This window comes from Sciurus vulgaris (assembly GCF_902686455.1).
Source record: "Sciurus vulgaris genome assembly, chromosome: 1".
NCBI classification, from domain to species: domain Eukaryota; kingdom Metazoa; phylum Chordata; class Mammalia; order Rodentia; family Sciuridae; genus Sciurus; species Sciurus vulgaris.
In genome coordinates, this window is record NC_136461.1 from 161,916,551 (window position 1) to 161,929,862 (window position 13,312).

Sequence of the window (13,312 nt, forward strand, 5' to 3'; positions counted from 1 at the left end):
TTACACTGAGTGATAAAGGACAATCTCAAAAGGTCCCATACCGTGATTCCATTTGTATGACATTTTTGAACTATACATAAAAGTGAACATTGAAATGTAAAATCCAAATAAGGTCTGTCAGTTTCTTAGTTTGGTGGTATAGACATTTAAGATGTTACCACAGGTGCAATCTAGAAGGGTACATAGGATTCCTTTGTACTATTATGAATTTATTAATTCTTTCAAAATAAAAATCTTTATTAAAATGTTCTTTCAAGTATTAGAATATATACACTCCGATCCATAAAAGGCTTTATTAAAGATACCTCATTTCACAAAAACAGCTTACTGCAGGCGTGTGTGTGTGTGTGTGTGTGTGTGTCTGTGTGCTGGGGTATTGACCCAGGGCCTTGTGCATGCTTAATACATGCTCTATCACTAGCTACACTTTCAGCCAAGTTATACTAACCCAAACCCCTAAATTCCTAGTATTGCTATTAATAAATACATATATATATATATAAAACACACACACACACAACCTAGAAAAATAGATCCAAAGTCACTAATGAGAAAATTGAAAAATGGGGAAAAAAAAGGGGGTCATGGGGGTATAGCCCTGGTAGAGTACCTACTCAGCAAGTATGAGGACCTGGATTAGATCCCAGCTCTGGGGGAAAAAAAAAAAGAACATGGCGGGGGGGGGGGGTGGATTCTTTAACAATATGCTAACATGAATTAAGGTGCAGATATGGAAAAAATCCAAATAAATTTAAAGACTCAGAACTGGACAAACATGAAGATGTGAAATGGCTGCTGAAAATTGGGAAAAACTGAAAAAAATATAAGAACATCTCAACAATGAAGAAAACTATAAAGTATCTAAAGAAATCAAAATATAAGGGATATGGAAGACAAATGAAAAGAGCTTAGAAAATGAAAAATGAAAAATTGAAATGATAAATATAAACATCAGGTAATGACTGAAAAAATATATATACTTAAGTAGACTCCCTGAAGATAGGCTTAACAGTGATTCTCAAAGTGGGGTCAATTAGGCCAATCTATTTGAGCCAACACTGGCAAGAAATGCACTGGCTTCTCCAAATAGTCAATGTTGTGAGAAGAAAAAGGTAGGGGAAATGTTCTAGAATAAAAGCAATTAAGCAGCAAATCAAATGCAATGTATGGCCTCTGGTACTGGTTTTAAAAAGTACAAAACATTTTTCAGAAGCATTTTTAAAGGATAGAACATTTGAGAAAATATGAATATGGCTATTACACAGGTTGGCACCAAGATACACCACTTAACTACCTTAAACCAAGAACCCTCAACATCCTCATCACTTGACTTACTGCACCTTCTCTGCAAGATCTCAACTTTGAATCAAATACAACTTGAAAATCCACTCCTTCACATGCTACCTCTTTCACAAAACTCTTCTTGATACCCTCTCATCTGGTGTTTAGAAATCCCATACACCACTTTACATTGTTGATGTCCTAAGATACAAAATAATCTGTGGGCCATGGAAATTTATTGCTACCACTTTTAGGACAATATGGCAATTACTACTTTTACCTTGCTATTTGTGAAGAAACCTAGAATTTTCTATATTTATTCTGTTAAATGGTCACGACATTAAAAGAACTGAGAAAAAGCCATAAAAATTATGATTGATATATTATCTTTGAAAAGGCAAAGTTTATTATTTCATGTATTTTCTTCTCTGAAAAGTCTCATTTCTTTTCACAAACCTGTAAGCAACTGAGCAGCTTCTGTCTGTATCTAGAATGGAAAAACACATTATAAATAAACAGTACAGCTTAGAGATTAACTCTGAAATTTAAGTTTATAAAGTAGACTTGTTTCCAAAAACTGAGATAGATGATTTTAAGAATAATATTCTTTGACAGAATGACGGGATAAAACTCGACAAAATTCTTTCACTTTAGCATATATTCCTAGACTTTTGTGTTGTAATTGTATTTGATCTGTATGTCAAAGACTGTAATTCTTTATTGTAGCAATTAACTCCTAACATTTACTTGGTGATAGTACCTAAATAGTTTCTATGTAGAAATGAACATATTGTAAATAAATTCACATTTGAAATGAACACTATTGTGTTTTCAAACAATGTTTGCATTTAGACAGTTAACCTTTAAAGTTCTTAATTCACCCTTATTTAACAGTGCCTCAATGAAAACCTATGTACCTTACTACAATTTTAGAGATGTTTTACCTGTTTATCTTCTTCTGTGTGTGCTGGATAGTCCCTGGCTTTCATCAGCCAGAAAGCAGCAAGCTTTTTGTTCTTTAACTTCAAGTATGTCTTTCCTAAAAGAAGCAAGTTTTTGCTGTAGAAGTTCGGATCCACTGTTATATAAGAAGGAAAAATAAACTTAGGTCAAGAGGAGAATGTTGCTTTCATTTTAAAATGTTTAATTTTTTGGTCTGATTAATAAAATTGTATGGTCAATAAGTGATTAGACTAACTAGTATTCTCTTGTTCCTATCTCAAGTATCTGTAAAATAATCAGCATTTACTGAGAGTCTACTATGTGCTAGGTGCTACTCTGCACACATTTCTCATTTTTACAACAACTTTATATAGTAGGTATCTCCATTTTACAGATGAGAAGCTGAAGCTTCTGACATGTAATAACAGCAATTTTCTGTTTTTTGGAGGGGGGTTACCAGGGATTGGACTCAAGGGCATTTGAGGACTAAGCCACATCCCTATTTTGTATTTTTTTAGAGACAGGGTCTCGTTGAGTTGCTTAGCGCCTCACTTTTGCTGAGACTGGCTTTGAACTCAGGATCTTCCTGCCTCAACCTCCCAAACTGCTGGGATTACAGGTATATGCCACTAATTTTCTTTAATCCCTACTAGACCCAAGTGCTTACAACAGTACCTAGAAGATAATGTTTAGGACATATAATAAACAGTGAATGAAATCATGATATGTAAATTTGATCAGCCTTTCCTAATTGTTAGCTATACTTAGCCATAGAGATAGAATGAAAGTTTCTGTTCTTTTGGAATTTATAATGAAAAGGTGAACTATGAACACATTATGTAAGAATGAAGAAATGCTTTACCAGATAAAGATTTCAAAATGCTACAGAAAACCAAAGGACAAAAGTAACTAGCTCTAATCCTTCATTGGAGGATGAATAGGATTTTAACAAAAAGTGGAATACATTTTTGGCTGAAGGGAAAAAGCATAAACAAAAAGCCTATGAATGGGAGAGTAGAATAGCAGTCACTAAGTTTAGGAAGGGGAAGCAGGAGAAAGGATGGAAGAAGTATAGACAAGGAAGAGAAAAACACAGGAGGAAAGTCTAAGATCTACCGCACCATAGGGTGACTATAGTTTATAACAACTTATTATTTATTTTATGAAGAACTATAAAAGAGCTCAAAGCTTCCCACCAAGAAGTAACATTCCAGGAGATAGAGACTAATTACACAGATTTGATCATTACATATTTTGTGTGTACTGAATTATCACTCTTTTCCATAAATACATACAATTATGTGCCAAAGATTTTTTTCTAAAACCTATGAATGAAAGCATGAAAGTATCTTTTCATTTACATCATTAATTCTTGACAGTTTCCACCTATGAATCTGAGACCCTCTATATTCAAAGCATAGGGGGCTGGAGATGTAGCTTGGTGGTAGAATATGTGCGAGGTCCTGGATTCTGCCTCCAGCACCAAAAAGAAAAGAAATAGGGTACTTTTTCCTGGATACAATTTATGATTCAACTAACTGGCTTAAAAACTAAAAACTTTAACTTTTTGATTTAAACATTTGTATTATGACATGCTGGTATACTTAGATTTCCACAGGGTTAAGAACATTAATTCATTAATTCATCTATTTGCTCAGTCATACAGCAAGTTTGCCAAACATTGTTAGGCAATGAGGACACAATTGTGAGCCACAAAGACAAAATTCCCATCTTCCCTGAATTTACAGTCTAATATACATAAATAAATATTCACAGTCTGGAGTAATAATGACCATGACCAGAGATGTAAAAGATACTAAGTGCATAGAAGAGCTTCTGAACCAGATTTAGGCCACAAGGAAAGGATGCCTAGATAAAACCTGGAGGATATCTGGAGCAAACATGGGTTACTTTAATATCACTAAAGGCAGGATCACGTTTTTCTCAGGACCTCAAACCTTTAGGTCTCTAAGGTTCAATTTTTACTTTGTAATTATACTTTTAAATCCCTTTGAGAAAATTTCATTTCTAGATTCATATTCATGACATGTAAAGTAGTATGATTATAGAGGATGTAAATGAAAGGCAGTAACAATAAATCAGAATGTATGAATTATTCAAATTTAACAGGTTATCTGATAATCCTGGCCTCATATTTTTTATTTGATTATTTTCTGTTTTCTGGTACTGGGGATTGAACCCATGGATGCTTTACCACTGGATACATTCACAGTCCTTTTTTATTTATTTTGAGACAGATTCTCACTAGGTTGCTGAGGTGTCTCGTTTAATTGTCCAGGCAGGCATACAACTTACAGTCCTTCTGCCTTAGCTTCCCGAGTATCTAGGATTACAGGTATGCCTGCCCCTGAACCCAGCCAAAGCTTTTCCTTTGATTAGACAATAAAATGAGGTATGGGACAAAAGAATACTATTCTGATCCCTTTTCTTTGTATAGTCAACAGTTGTTGGAACTGTAACAGCTTGGAATTGAGTAGATTTTTCATTTTGGTAACATCATTTGCTGTTGAATTCATACCTACAGGCAAAATTTTACATTCAAGAGCTTTTGAGAATAAAATATTGTATTACTTAATTTCAGATTTTTCTGAAAGGTTGTAAAAACTTTTTACTCTCTTGTCACTGAAAATTTATACAATATTTCTGTAGCAGTTTGTTTCAAGGCCTTAATTTAAATATTTTGTTTTTGGTATATTCTGGGGCAAAATGTGTTTTTAATCAATTCTCTTCCAGGGCTGTTATGTCAATTATTAACCAAATTTTGTTACTAACTGTAGATTCTTTAATCTGCAATGAAAACTTTAGCTAGTAATCTATTTGATTAGTATCGATCCTATATGCTCTGTGTCATTTTTTTTTTTTTTTTTTTTTTTTTTTTTGGTGGTGCCAGGAATTGAACCCAGGGCCTTGTGCATGCAAAGCAAGCACTCTACCAAATGAGCTCTATCCCCAGCCCCTTCATGCCCTTATTACACTTACTGATATCATTGAAAGTGTCATTTACTCTTTCTGGTTCATTGACTTTGAAAAATAGTGTTGGCAATTTTCATACAGACTAGTTAATGAATAATTCTGCAATTGTGCTTTGTTATTTTTCACTTGCAAACATTTTGAAGAGTTAAAATCTTGATTTGTGATAAGATACTGACATTGTTCACTTGATTATATGGTAACTTTTCAGTTTGAAGAAGAGAAGCATTATCAGTGTACAGGAATCCAAACTTGCAAAACTTATTATACTGCTTAATTATTGGTTTAAAGTTTTACTCCAGTAAACTTTTGAAAAATTCAAAATTATCTTCTTGCCTGATTATTTTCAAAAGAAAAAAATATGAAGAGATAATATTCAAATGTAATTTTTAGAAAATGTTTTTTAAAAACCTATAACCATGAAAACATTTGAACAAGTACATATGTGTAGAATCTCAAATTTAATAAACACTGTTTTCCGAATCTTCTGATCAAACTTTGTACAAACATATTTCCATTGCTTTTTATAGTATATTTGTCAACTTACACTTATGGCCCTTACTTTCATGTTATTTGTATTAAAAAGGATAAATTTGCAGGATTAGCTGGTAGCAGTAAGGCTAGTCACTTTCAAAACAAGAAAACAAGAAACACTTTTTCACAAAGAAGATAATATTCTGCAACACAACAAAAATCAGCCTGGTTTATTTAAGTGTGTCTAATTTAACTGTATAATACCAAATAAGGTAGTCAACCTGTAAAGGCATTCTCAAAAAGGAAGGCTGAATCACATTAAGGACCATTCCTGAATTACTGCTCTAAATTTAGTAGTGGCATTTTTTCATTTGAGAAATCTTTTATTAGATGTCCCAGAAGGCAACAGCTTAAAATCAGGAAACTAGTAATCATAACCAAAATACAAAAATTTCAGATAAACCTGTTTTTCAAAATGAAATCAGATCCTTGTAACAGAAATTGCCCATCAATTTTTTTCTTGCATAGATAACACCACTTTGCAAAATGCTTACAAAAATACATTATTTAAAAAAAAAAAAAAAAAAGGCTCAACAAAATACCTAGCAGTAGCTTATAAAAATAAAAGCTATTCAGGTAAGACATCAGTAACCTATACCCCACCTGACCCCCCAAGACAACTCCAAGTCAGCTGGCTCTTGAAAAGGGGCTAGTTTCAAAACTTTCCCTGGAGTTCTTTTAGGTCAGGAAGCAACCTCAGAAACCACTGTGGACAGTAGGTTTGGAAGGTAGCAGTTAGTTTTACAGAGCTTTCTGTTTCCCTCCCAGTAGTGGCATTTTTATTTTTCAGGCGAGCTTCATTAAGTAAAAACTAAAGACTTCAAAATTTAGCCAGGTGTTGTAGCACACACCTGCAATCCCAGATATTCAGGGAACTGAGACAGCAGAATCACAAATTATAGACCAACCTCAACACTTTAGCAAGATGATATCTCAAAAGTGAAAAAATAAAAAAGAAATAGGGCTAGACACAATGTTGCCTGTAATCCAGTGACTTCAGCTGAGGCAATAGGATTTTGTAAATTCAAGGCTAGCCTGGGCAACATAGTGAGACCCTCTCAAAATAAAAAATAAAACAGGTTGGGAAGGGGGATCAGTGCTTAAGTGTCTCTGATTTCAATCCATAGTAAAAAACAAAAACAAAAAAAAAAGACTTTAAAATTTGTTTTATACTTTGTGCAAAAATAGTATAACAGAATAAATTGTCGTTCTTTTAAAAATCCCTATTATATTTCAGCATTCATACAATTTTAATTATAGGAATATGTGAAATAAAAAATGTTACCTTGTTCTGCCCTGTGAAAGTAGCCCAAGGCCTGATGAAAATACAAAAGTCCAAAAAAACAGAAAATGGATTAAAGTAAACTGAATATTTTTAAAAAGCATTTTCTTAACAATCTATTTCTATATTAAATATGTCAGGAAGTAAATTCTTAAAATAACAGTCTTATTCTTCAACAGGGAGATTAAATAAACAAATTGAACATGACACTATTAAATCATCAGACAATAGAATATGTGGACCACTACTAGTAATAATCTGGTTGCTCTTGAGAATTTAGACCAAATTATCATGCACAGAAGAAAAGTATCATTGTTATTTGGCTTTTTGACCCTAGCAGTACTAACAGTGACATCTAGTAAAAACCAGACAAAATCAAAAGCTAAACATACTGAGCAATATATAGGTTTCACCAGTGTAATTGGTTTGTTTTAATTTTGTTTCTATGGTGCTAGGGAACAAACCTAGGGTCTTGTACGAGGCAGATGTTTATCATTGAGCCACACTCAGCTCTCATACCAGTGACTTTTTTAGAAGTCCACTGTGAATCTGAAAATCTCTGCTAATTCTTTTGTCCACTTAAACTACTATTTCTACAGTGCATTATTTAAGGCAAGCACATAGTATATGCTTCAGGAGGCTGAGGCAGGAGGATCTCAATTTTAAGGCCAGCTTGAGCATCACAGTGAGACCAAGTCTCAAAAAAATACAAATAATGAAGACAAAAAATCTATAATGCACTATTCTAATGACATTTTGTTTCTTAGAAACATAACGAATTTGTTATAGTAGCACTAACTGTACACATTTTTTCCTAAGGACGTATTCTTTTTAGTAACAATATTTCCCAGTTGTATTTAGCTATACATTTAAATATTCTTTACAACAAATTCTATACTACAGCTTTCCAAGAGTACAAATAAAACAAAAATACAACAAAAAATTCCTTGTTATGATACAAGTACTTGAAGAACTTTCCAACTGCCTATTTCCTCATACTCTGAATGTTTTAATTAATTCCCAGGGGCTGAGAGTGTATGTAGCTCAGTGGTAGAGTACCTGCTTATCACGCACAAGGTCCTAGGTTCAATCCCCAGCACCAAACAAAAACAAAAAAAGAAAGAAAGATGTTTACCTAGTAATCCCTTTCACATTTTCATAGGAAAAGCGAAAGGTCTTAAAAATAGATAATGAGGCTTTCCTACTCTTTTATATAAAGTTATAATTATTCTTATCAATTCAAACTTGAACTTTTATTTTCCTAAATGACTCTGTTGTACAGAATACATGCTGGGTAACAGCTGCTGTATTTCTTCTATTTTTTGACTTTTATGTGGCATAGATTTCAAATAGAAAACGAAGGTAGATTTTGGCAATGAGCTTTTTTAGCTGAAGATATACCAGAATTATCAGTCACTCACCTAAAAGGGGGAAAAAAAGCACTCACCAGTCATGGATAATAAGTATAAGCCTTTAGAAACTTGCTCAAGTCCCTCACTGAATGAGAGCTCCATATGTGTGGACACTGCAGAATGTGCTGAGTACCAGAATGGTGCTGTAGTTAAGAAATAGGTACTAACTTAACAAAGGACATCACACTACCTCCTCATAGGTGGAACTAGGAGGAGTTGCAAACAGCATTTTAGCAATTCTTCTTTGATACCAAGGCATTTCAGCAAATGTATAGCACCTATAGGGAAATAAAATAGCATTACACATTCCAATTGTACTTTTTTTTAATAAAAGAAAACTAAACATCTTTTTAAAAACATTTTAGTTATATAGATGGACATAATACGTTTATTTATTTATTTTTAAGATGATTTTTTTTTTGCGGTGCTGTGGATCAAACCCAGGACCTTGTGCATGCAATGCAAGCACTCTACTGACTGAGCTATCTCTCCAGCCCTATTTATTTATTTTTATATGGTGCTGAGGATCAAACCCAGTGCCTCACATGTGCTAGGCAAGTGCTCTACCACTGAGTCACAACTCTAGCCCCTAAACACTTTAATAGATATTATGAAAGGAATTATTATACTTCAAATATTTTATATTTTACATGATATCTAGTTGGTTACTAATACTAAATTTATTGACTTGATCATTAGTGTAAATTTTGTAATTAAATATAAAAAGAAAGCAATATTATAAGTAATGATGATGTAATATATCACTACCACTGAGTATTCACTTTGTACCAGGTACTGGGCTAAATGATTACCTCTCTCATCTATTCTTTGTAACAACTGAGAAAGGATTGTTATTCCTTTTAACAAAAGAAAAATTCAGAGAAGTTAAAAAACTTATCAAAGAAAAATGACAAAATATGATATGCATGAACAGCAATAACAATCAACAATTTAAATCCATTTTTAAAGGGGTGAAGCAAATGACTGACATTTACAACACTCTGATAGAAGCAGGAGAAAAAAAAAAGTTTTAGATCTCTGATTAAGATCCAAACTCCTTGAGGCACAGACTATATCTCATGTTTGATTACTAAGTGAGTGCACCTCTATCATTAATCTTTGGTAGTTTACTATATCCTTTATCCTGGAAAATATTTTATTTTAGAAGAGTCTGATACAGGACTATTGACATTGTTATCCCTTTTTAAGAAATTTCCCCCCCATGTTGGGAATCAAACCTAGGGCTTCATGCATGCCAGGCAAGCACTCTACCACTGAGCAACATCTCCAGTCCTACCCTTTCAGTTGATAATAAAAATATTTAACTCTGCAGACTATATCCAAAGGAAACAGTGGCTAACCTGTCATCTGCAGACTCTTGAGCCAGCCAATATTTAACACATTGGTATACCCTCATATGCGTGAATAAAGACCCGTATCTGACACAAGATCACACTGAAATGGAAAGATTATAGTATTTCCCAGATTAATCAAGACTATATTTATCATACCTTGAAGATGCAAAGACCTTCTTGAGGTATCCTACTATATCAGTATAATTAAGATTAATTCAATCATCATTTAGCATAGTGAATTTCCCAAGAATATTCTTTCTCAAGAAAGGGAATTTAAAGGTCTACAAAAAGTTTTAAGATCATTTTAGTCTAAGTACATGTTTCTAAGTGACCTGAATAATATGACAACAATCAAATTTAGTATGTTTTAACAATACTTGGACTTAATACTCTGAACTCTGATGAATAGTGTTTTAAAATTTTTATATCTTGCTTTCATATATATTAAAAATGAAATACAATAATAGTAAATAGCACTGAAACATTAAAGAAGTTTTCTTACCAAATACCCATCAGGTGAATTGAAGTAGCATCTTTAGGATTCAGTTCAATTGCTTTCTATCAAGAAATGAGAAAATCAATCATAACTATTTTCTAAAGAACAATAAGCACTTTACTGAAGAAGCCATGATTTAAAAAAAAAAAAAAAAAATTGCAACTCTGTATTTTAATTCTTCTATGAGTCACTTTCTCCCTCCTCATTCTTTAAATGATTAAAATTTGTTCTAATATACTATTAATGACTTGTACTATGGTTTACTATTTTATAAGGTTCATAAACTGAGAGTAGGATCTGAGAAAATCCACAAAATATACAAGTTAATCTAATTCTAAAAAACAGTAATGATCTACAGCTCTCAATGTTTTTCCTCTTCCAGATTTAAAAAAAAAAAAAAAAGATGTCCTTTTATAGCAAATCCTAAATGAATATTGAATAAAAAGCTTTCTTTCAAAAAGAAGAACTGAAAGTACATAATTTTGGAAAGTCAATTCCCACATGCAGAGTTTATCTTCCCTTGAGGAAAAATAAATATTCATAAAATATATTAACAGAATAATTATGTATAATATTAACAATGTATTGATAAAATCTTCCTAATGTCTATTTACAGCATCAATTAGTGTAAAGCACAAACTAGAGAATAACTTAAAAAAACCTCACAGATTAATATTGAACTTAATTTAAAAATAAAGGCTTTTTTTAAAATTAAGACTTCTTAGTTTGTTTTTCTATAAACCTACATTTTCATTTTCAGTTTGGTAATGTGTGAGACACAATTTCAAATATTATAGTGGTTAAGAGCAGAGTTTCTAGAGTCAAACTGCTAAGGTTCAAATCACAGCTCCATGACCCCTAACTGACTGATGTCAGCAAGTTCTATATTCTTGCTGTGGCTGGGTTTTTTCTTTCACAAAAAATAAACTGGCTGGGTAGGTATAGTTCAGAGAAGAGCCATTCCTTGCCTACCATGCAAGAGTCCCTAGGCTTGATACATAGCACAGCAAAAAAAAAGAATACACATCTTTCACATCTTTCATTGGATTGCGGTGAAAATTAAATAAGTACAGTAACGAGATGTTTAGTACAGTGGTATCTTCTATCAACACCATCAACTGTTTTCACTTTTCATAATACAGTAGTAGAGGAGACAACTGCTAAAATAAGTCAAACCAAGAATGACTTGGCAGAAATCTTGCTTTAATGAGTAAGAATCAACAGTTTCTTAACATTTACTTCTTCAATATAGTATGATTAATAGCGAAAATTATTTTGTAGGATTTATATATAACTTATTCTCTAAGAACCTTTCCCAATTGGAGTTCTGCTAGAAAATTAAGCCTTAAAACAAAAAATTATATGAGAATTTTTTCCATTTTCCTAATATCATTCTAGAAGCCTGAGAGAAAAATAAGCACATACAATGCATGTCTTGTGGCATTAGGATTTAATTTTCTTATGGGAGGTGTTGAAAGGGGCCATTTTCAAGAAATCATTTTACAATCTTTCCTACCATAAATGTTTTTCAAAAACAATCCAAAAATGTTACTTCTTTGCTATTTTAGATGCAATAATGGAATCCAAAATAGTAGTATAAACAATCATTTTAGTGTGTGAATGCTAAATAGTGTCTTTTTAATGCTTTTAAACATATAAATGAAAGTTTATACCAAACATTAGCTTTTTTTTATCTTTACCTTTCCCTGTTTTTCTTTTTAAGCCATACCTGTTTTTTTTTTCTTCAGTGCTGGGGATTGAACCCACAACTTTTATAACAGCACAGAAGAGAAACCATTAATGAAGCCTCAAAACAATCAAGTCAATTTTTTCCTGAGGCCTGCTTAACTTGCACATGCTAGGTTAAGTGGTCTACCTCTGAGCTACAATCCACAACCCCTTTACTACTTTTTCATTTGTTAAAGTTAAAAGTATTATGCAACAGTGGTACAAGCCTGTTATCCCAGCTACGTGAAAACCTGGGACAAAAGAACCACAACTTCAGGAACCCTGTCTCAAAATAAAAAAATAAAAAGGGGCCAGGGTCAGGATGTAGCTCAGTGGTAGAGTACCCCTGGGTTCAATCCCAGTATTGGAGGAAAAGGAAAAAAAAGAAAAGAAAAAAGAAAAAAAAAGTAAAAATAAAGTAAAAAGTATAACTAAACTATTCTCTGCAGTCTTTCATTACTTACATTGAAAGCTGTATCATGTATTTCTATGTCCTGAGGCAGAAAGTAATTAAATAACTTTTCTAATGCCACCGAGATGATTAGTATATTTTACTTAATACCACCTATTCAAAAGTAGTATGTCACATCATTATTTTACATACCATTACAAGAAAAAAAGAAAACCTGCTGCCAATTGTATTTTAAAATATAAAACAAGATGATTAAAGGAAATTATTAAGTATATATACTACTGATGCCTGAAAAGAATCTAGTCTTCTTGACTCCATCCAGTTCCATGTTACTTTTTACGAGTAATTACATAAACTGGGAATTGAGACTATAACCATGAAATTCTAAAGAACAATTATATAGCAATTCCAGCACTATCCCTTTGTTTCCATTGCTTGTTTTTCTCTTGTATTTTTTGAGATGATCTACAATAATACAAAAGAAATAAGCTGAAATTTTGTGGTAGTTTTTTTTTTTTTTTTTTTAAGATAACAAGTACCATGCATGTATGTTTTGAAATATACAAACTCATATGTAATTTTTGGCAAAGAAAAAGTTTACTAAAAATAAGTAGATTAACTTTAGGGAAACTATTTAACTACATGCACAATATACATAGAGCATAATCTTTAACAGAATGCTTACCACTGAGAGTGGTATGTCAATTGTGTTACACTATTACATTAGATCATGCTTTCAGGTATTCAGGACCTTGTGTGACTAGTCCCCTTCCTCAGAAACTGTGCTTGGCCATGTTACTTGTTTTAGGTGACAAAAAACCAAGTGTGATGTAATTAGAAATTTATTAAGTTTGTACACTGGAACCTTCCCCTTGGAAC

General features: G+C 32.5%; 1 protein-coding gene across 5 annotated transcripts in view; it reads right to left on the bottom strand.

The window, feature by feature from the left end:
* Window positions 1-1,650: 1,650 nt before the first annotated feature.
* RMDN1 (regulator of microtubule dynamics 1) overlaps window positions 1,651-13,312 on the bottom strand; it is a 33,790-nt gene continuing 22,128 nt past the window's right edge. The window contains exons 6-10 of one of the 5 annotated variants that reach the window (XM_079143897.1): window positions 10,300-10,355; window positions 7,034-7,064; window positions 6,415-6,454; window positions 2,226-2,359; window positions 1,651-1,768 (exon numbers count right to left, since the gene is read on the bottom strand). In XM_079143897.1, the coding sequence (XP_079000023.1) occupies window positions 1,730-1,768; window positions 2,226-2,359; window positions 6,415-6,454; window positions 7,034-7,064; window positions 10,300-10,355 (300 nt within the window). In that variant the 3' untranslated portion in view covers window positions 1,651-1,729. Of the gene's footprint in view, window positions 1,769-2,225; window positions 2,360-4,353; window positions 6,455-7,033; window positions 7,065-8,632; window positions 8,721-10,299; window positions 10,356-13,312 lie in introns of those variants that run through there. The other 4 variants (XM_079143896.1, XM_079143895.1, XM_079143898.1 and 1 more) reach the window with 4 other exon arrangements.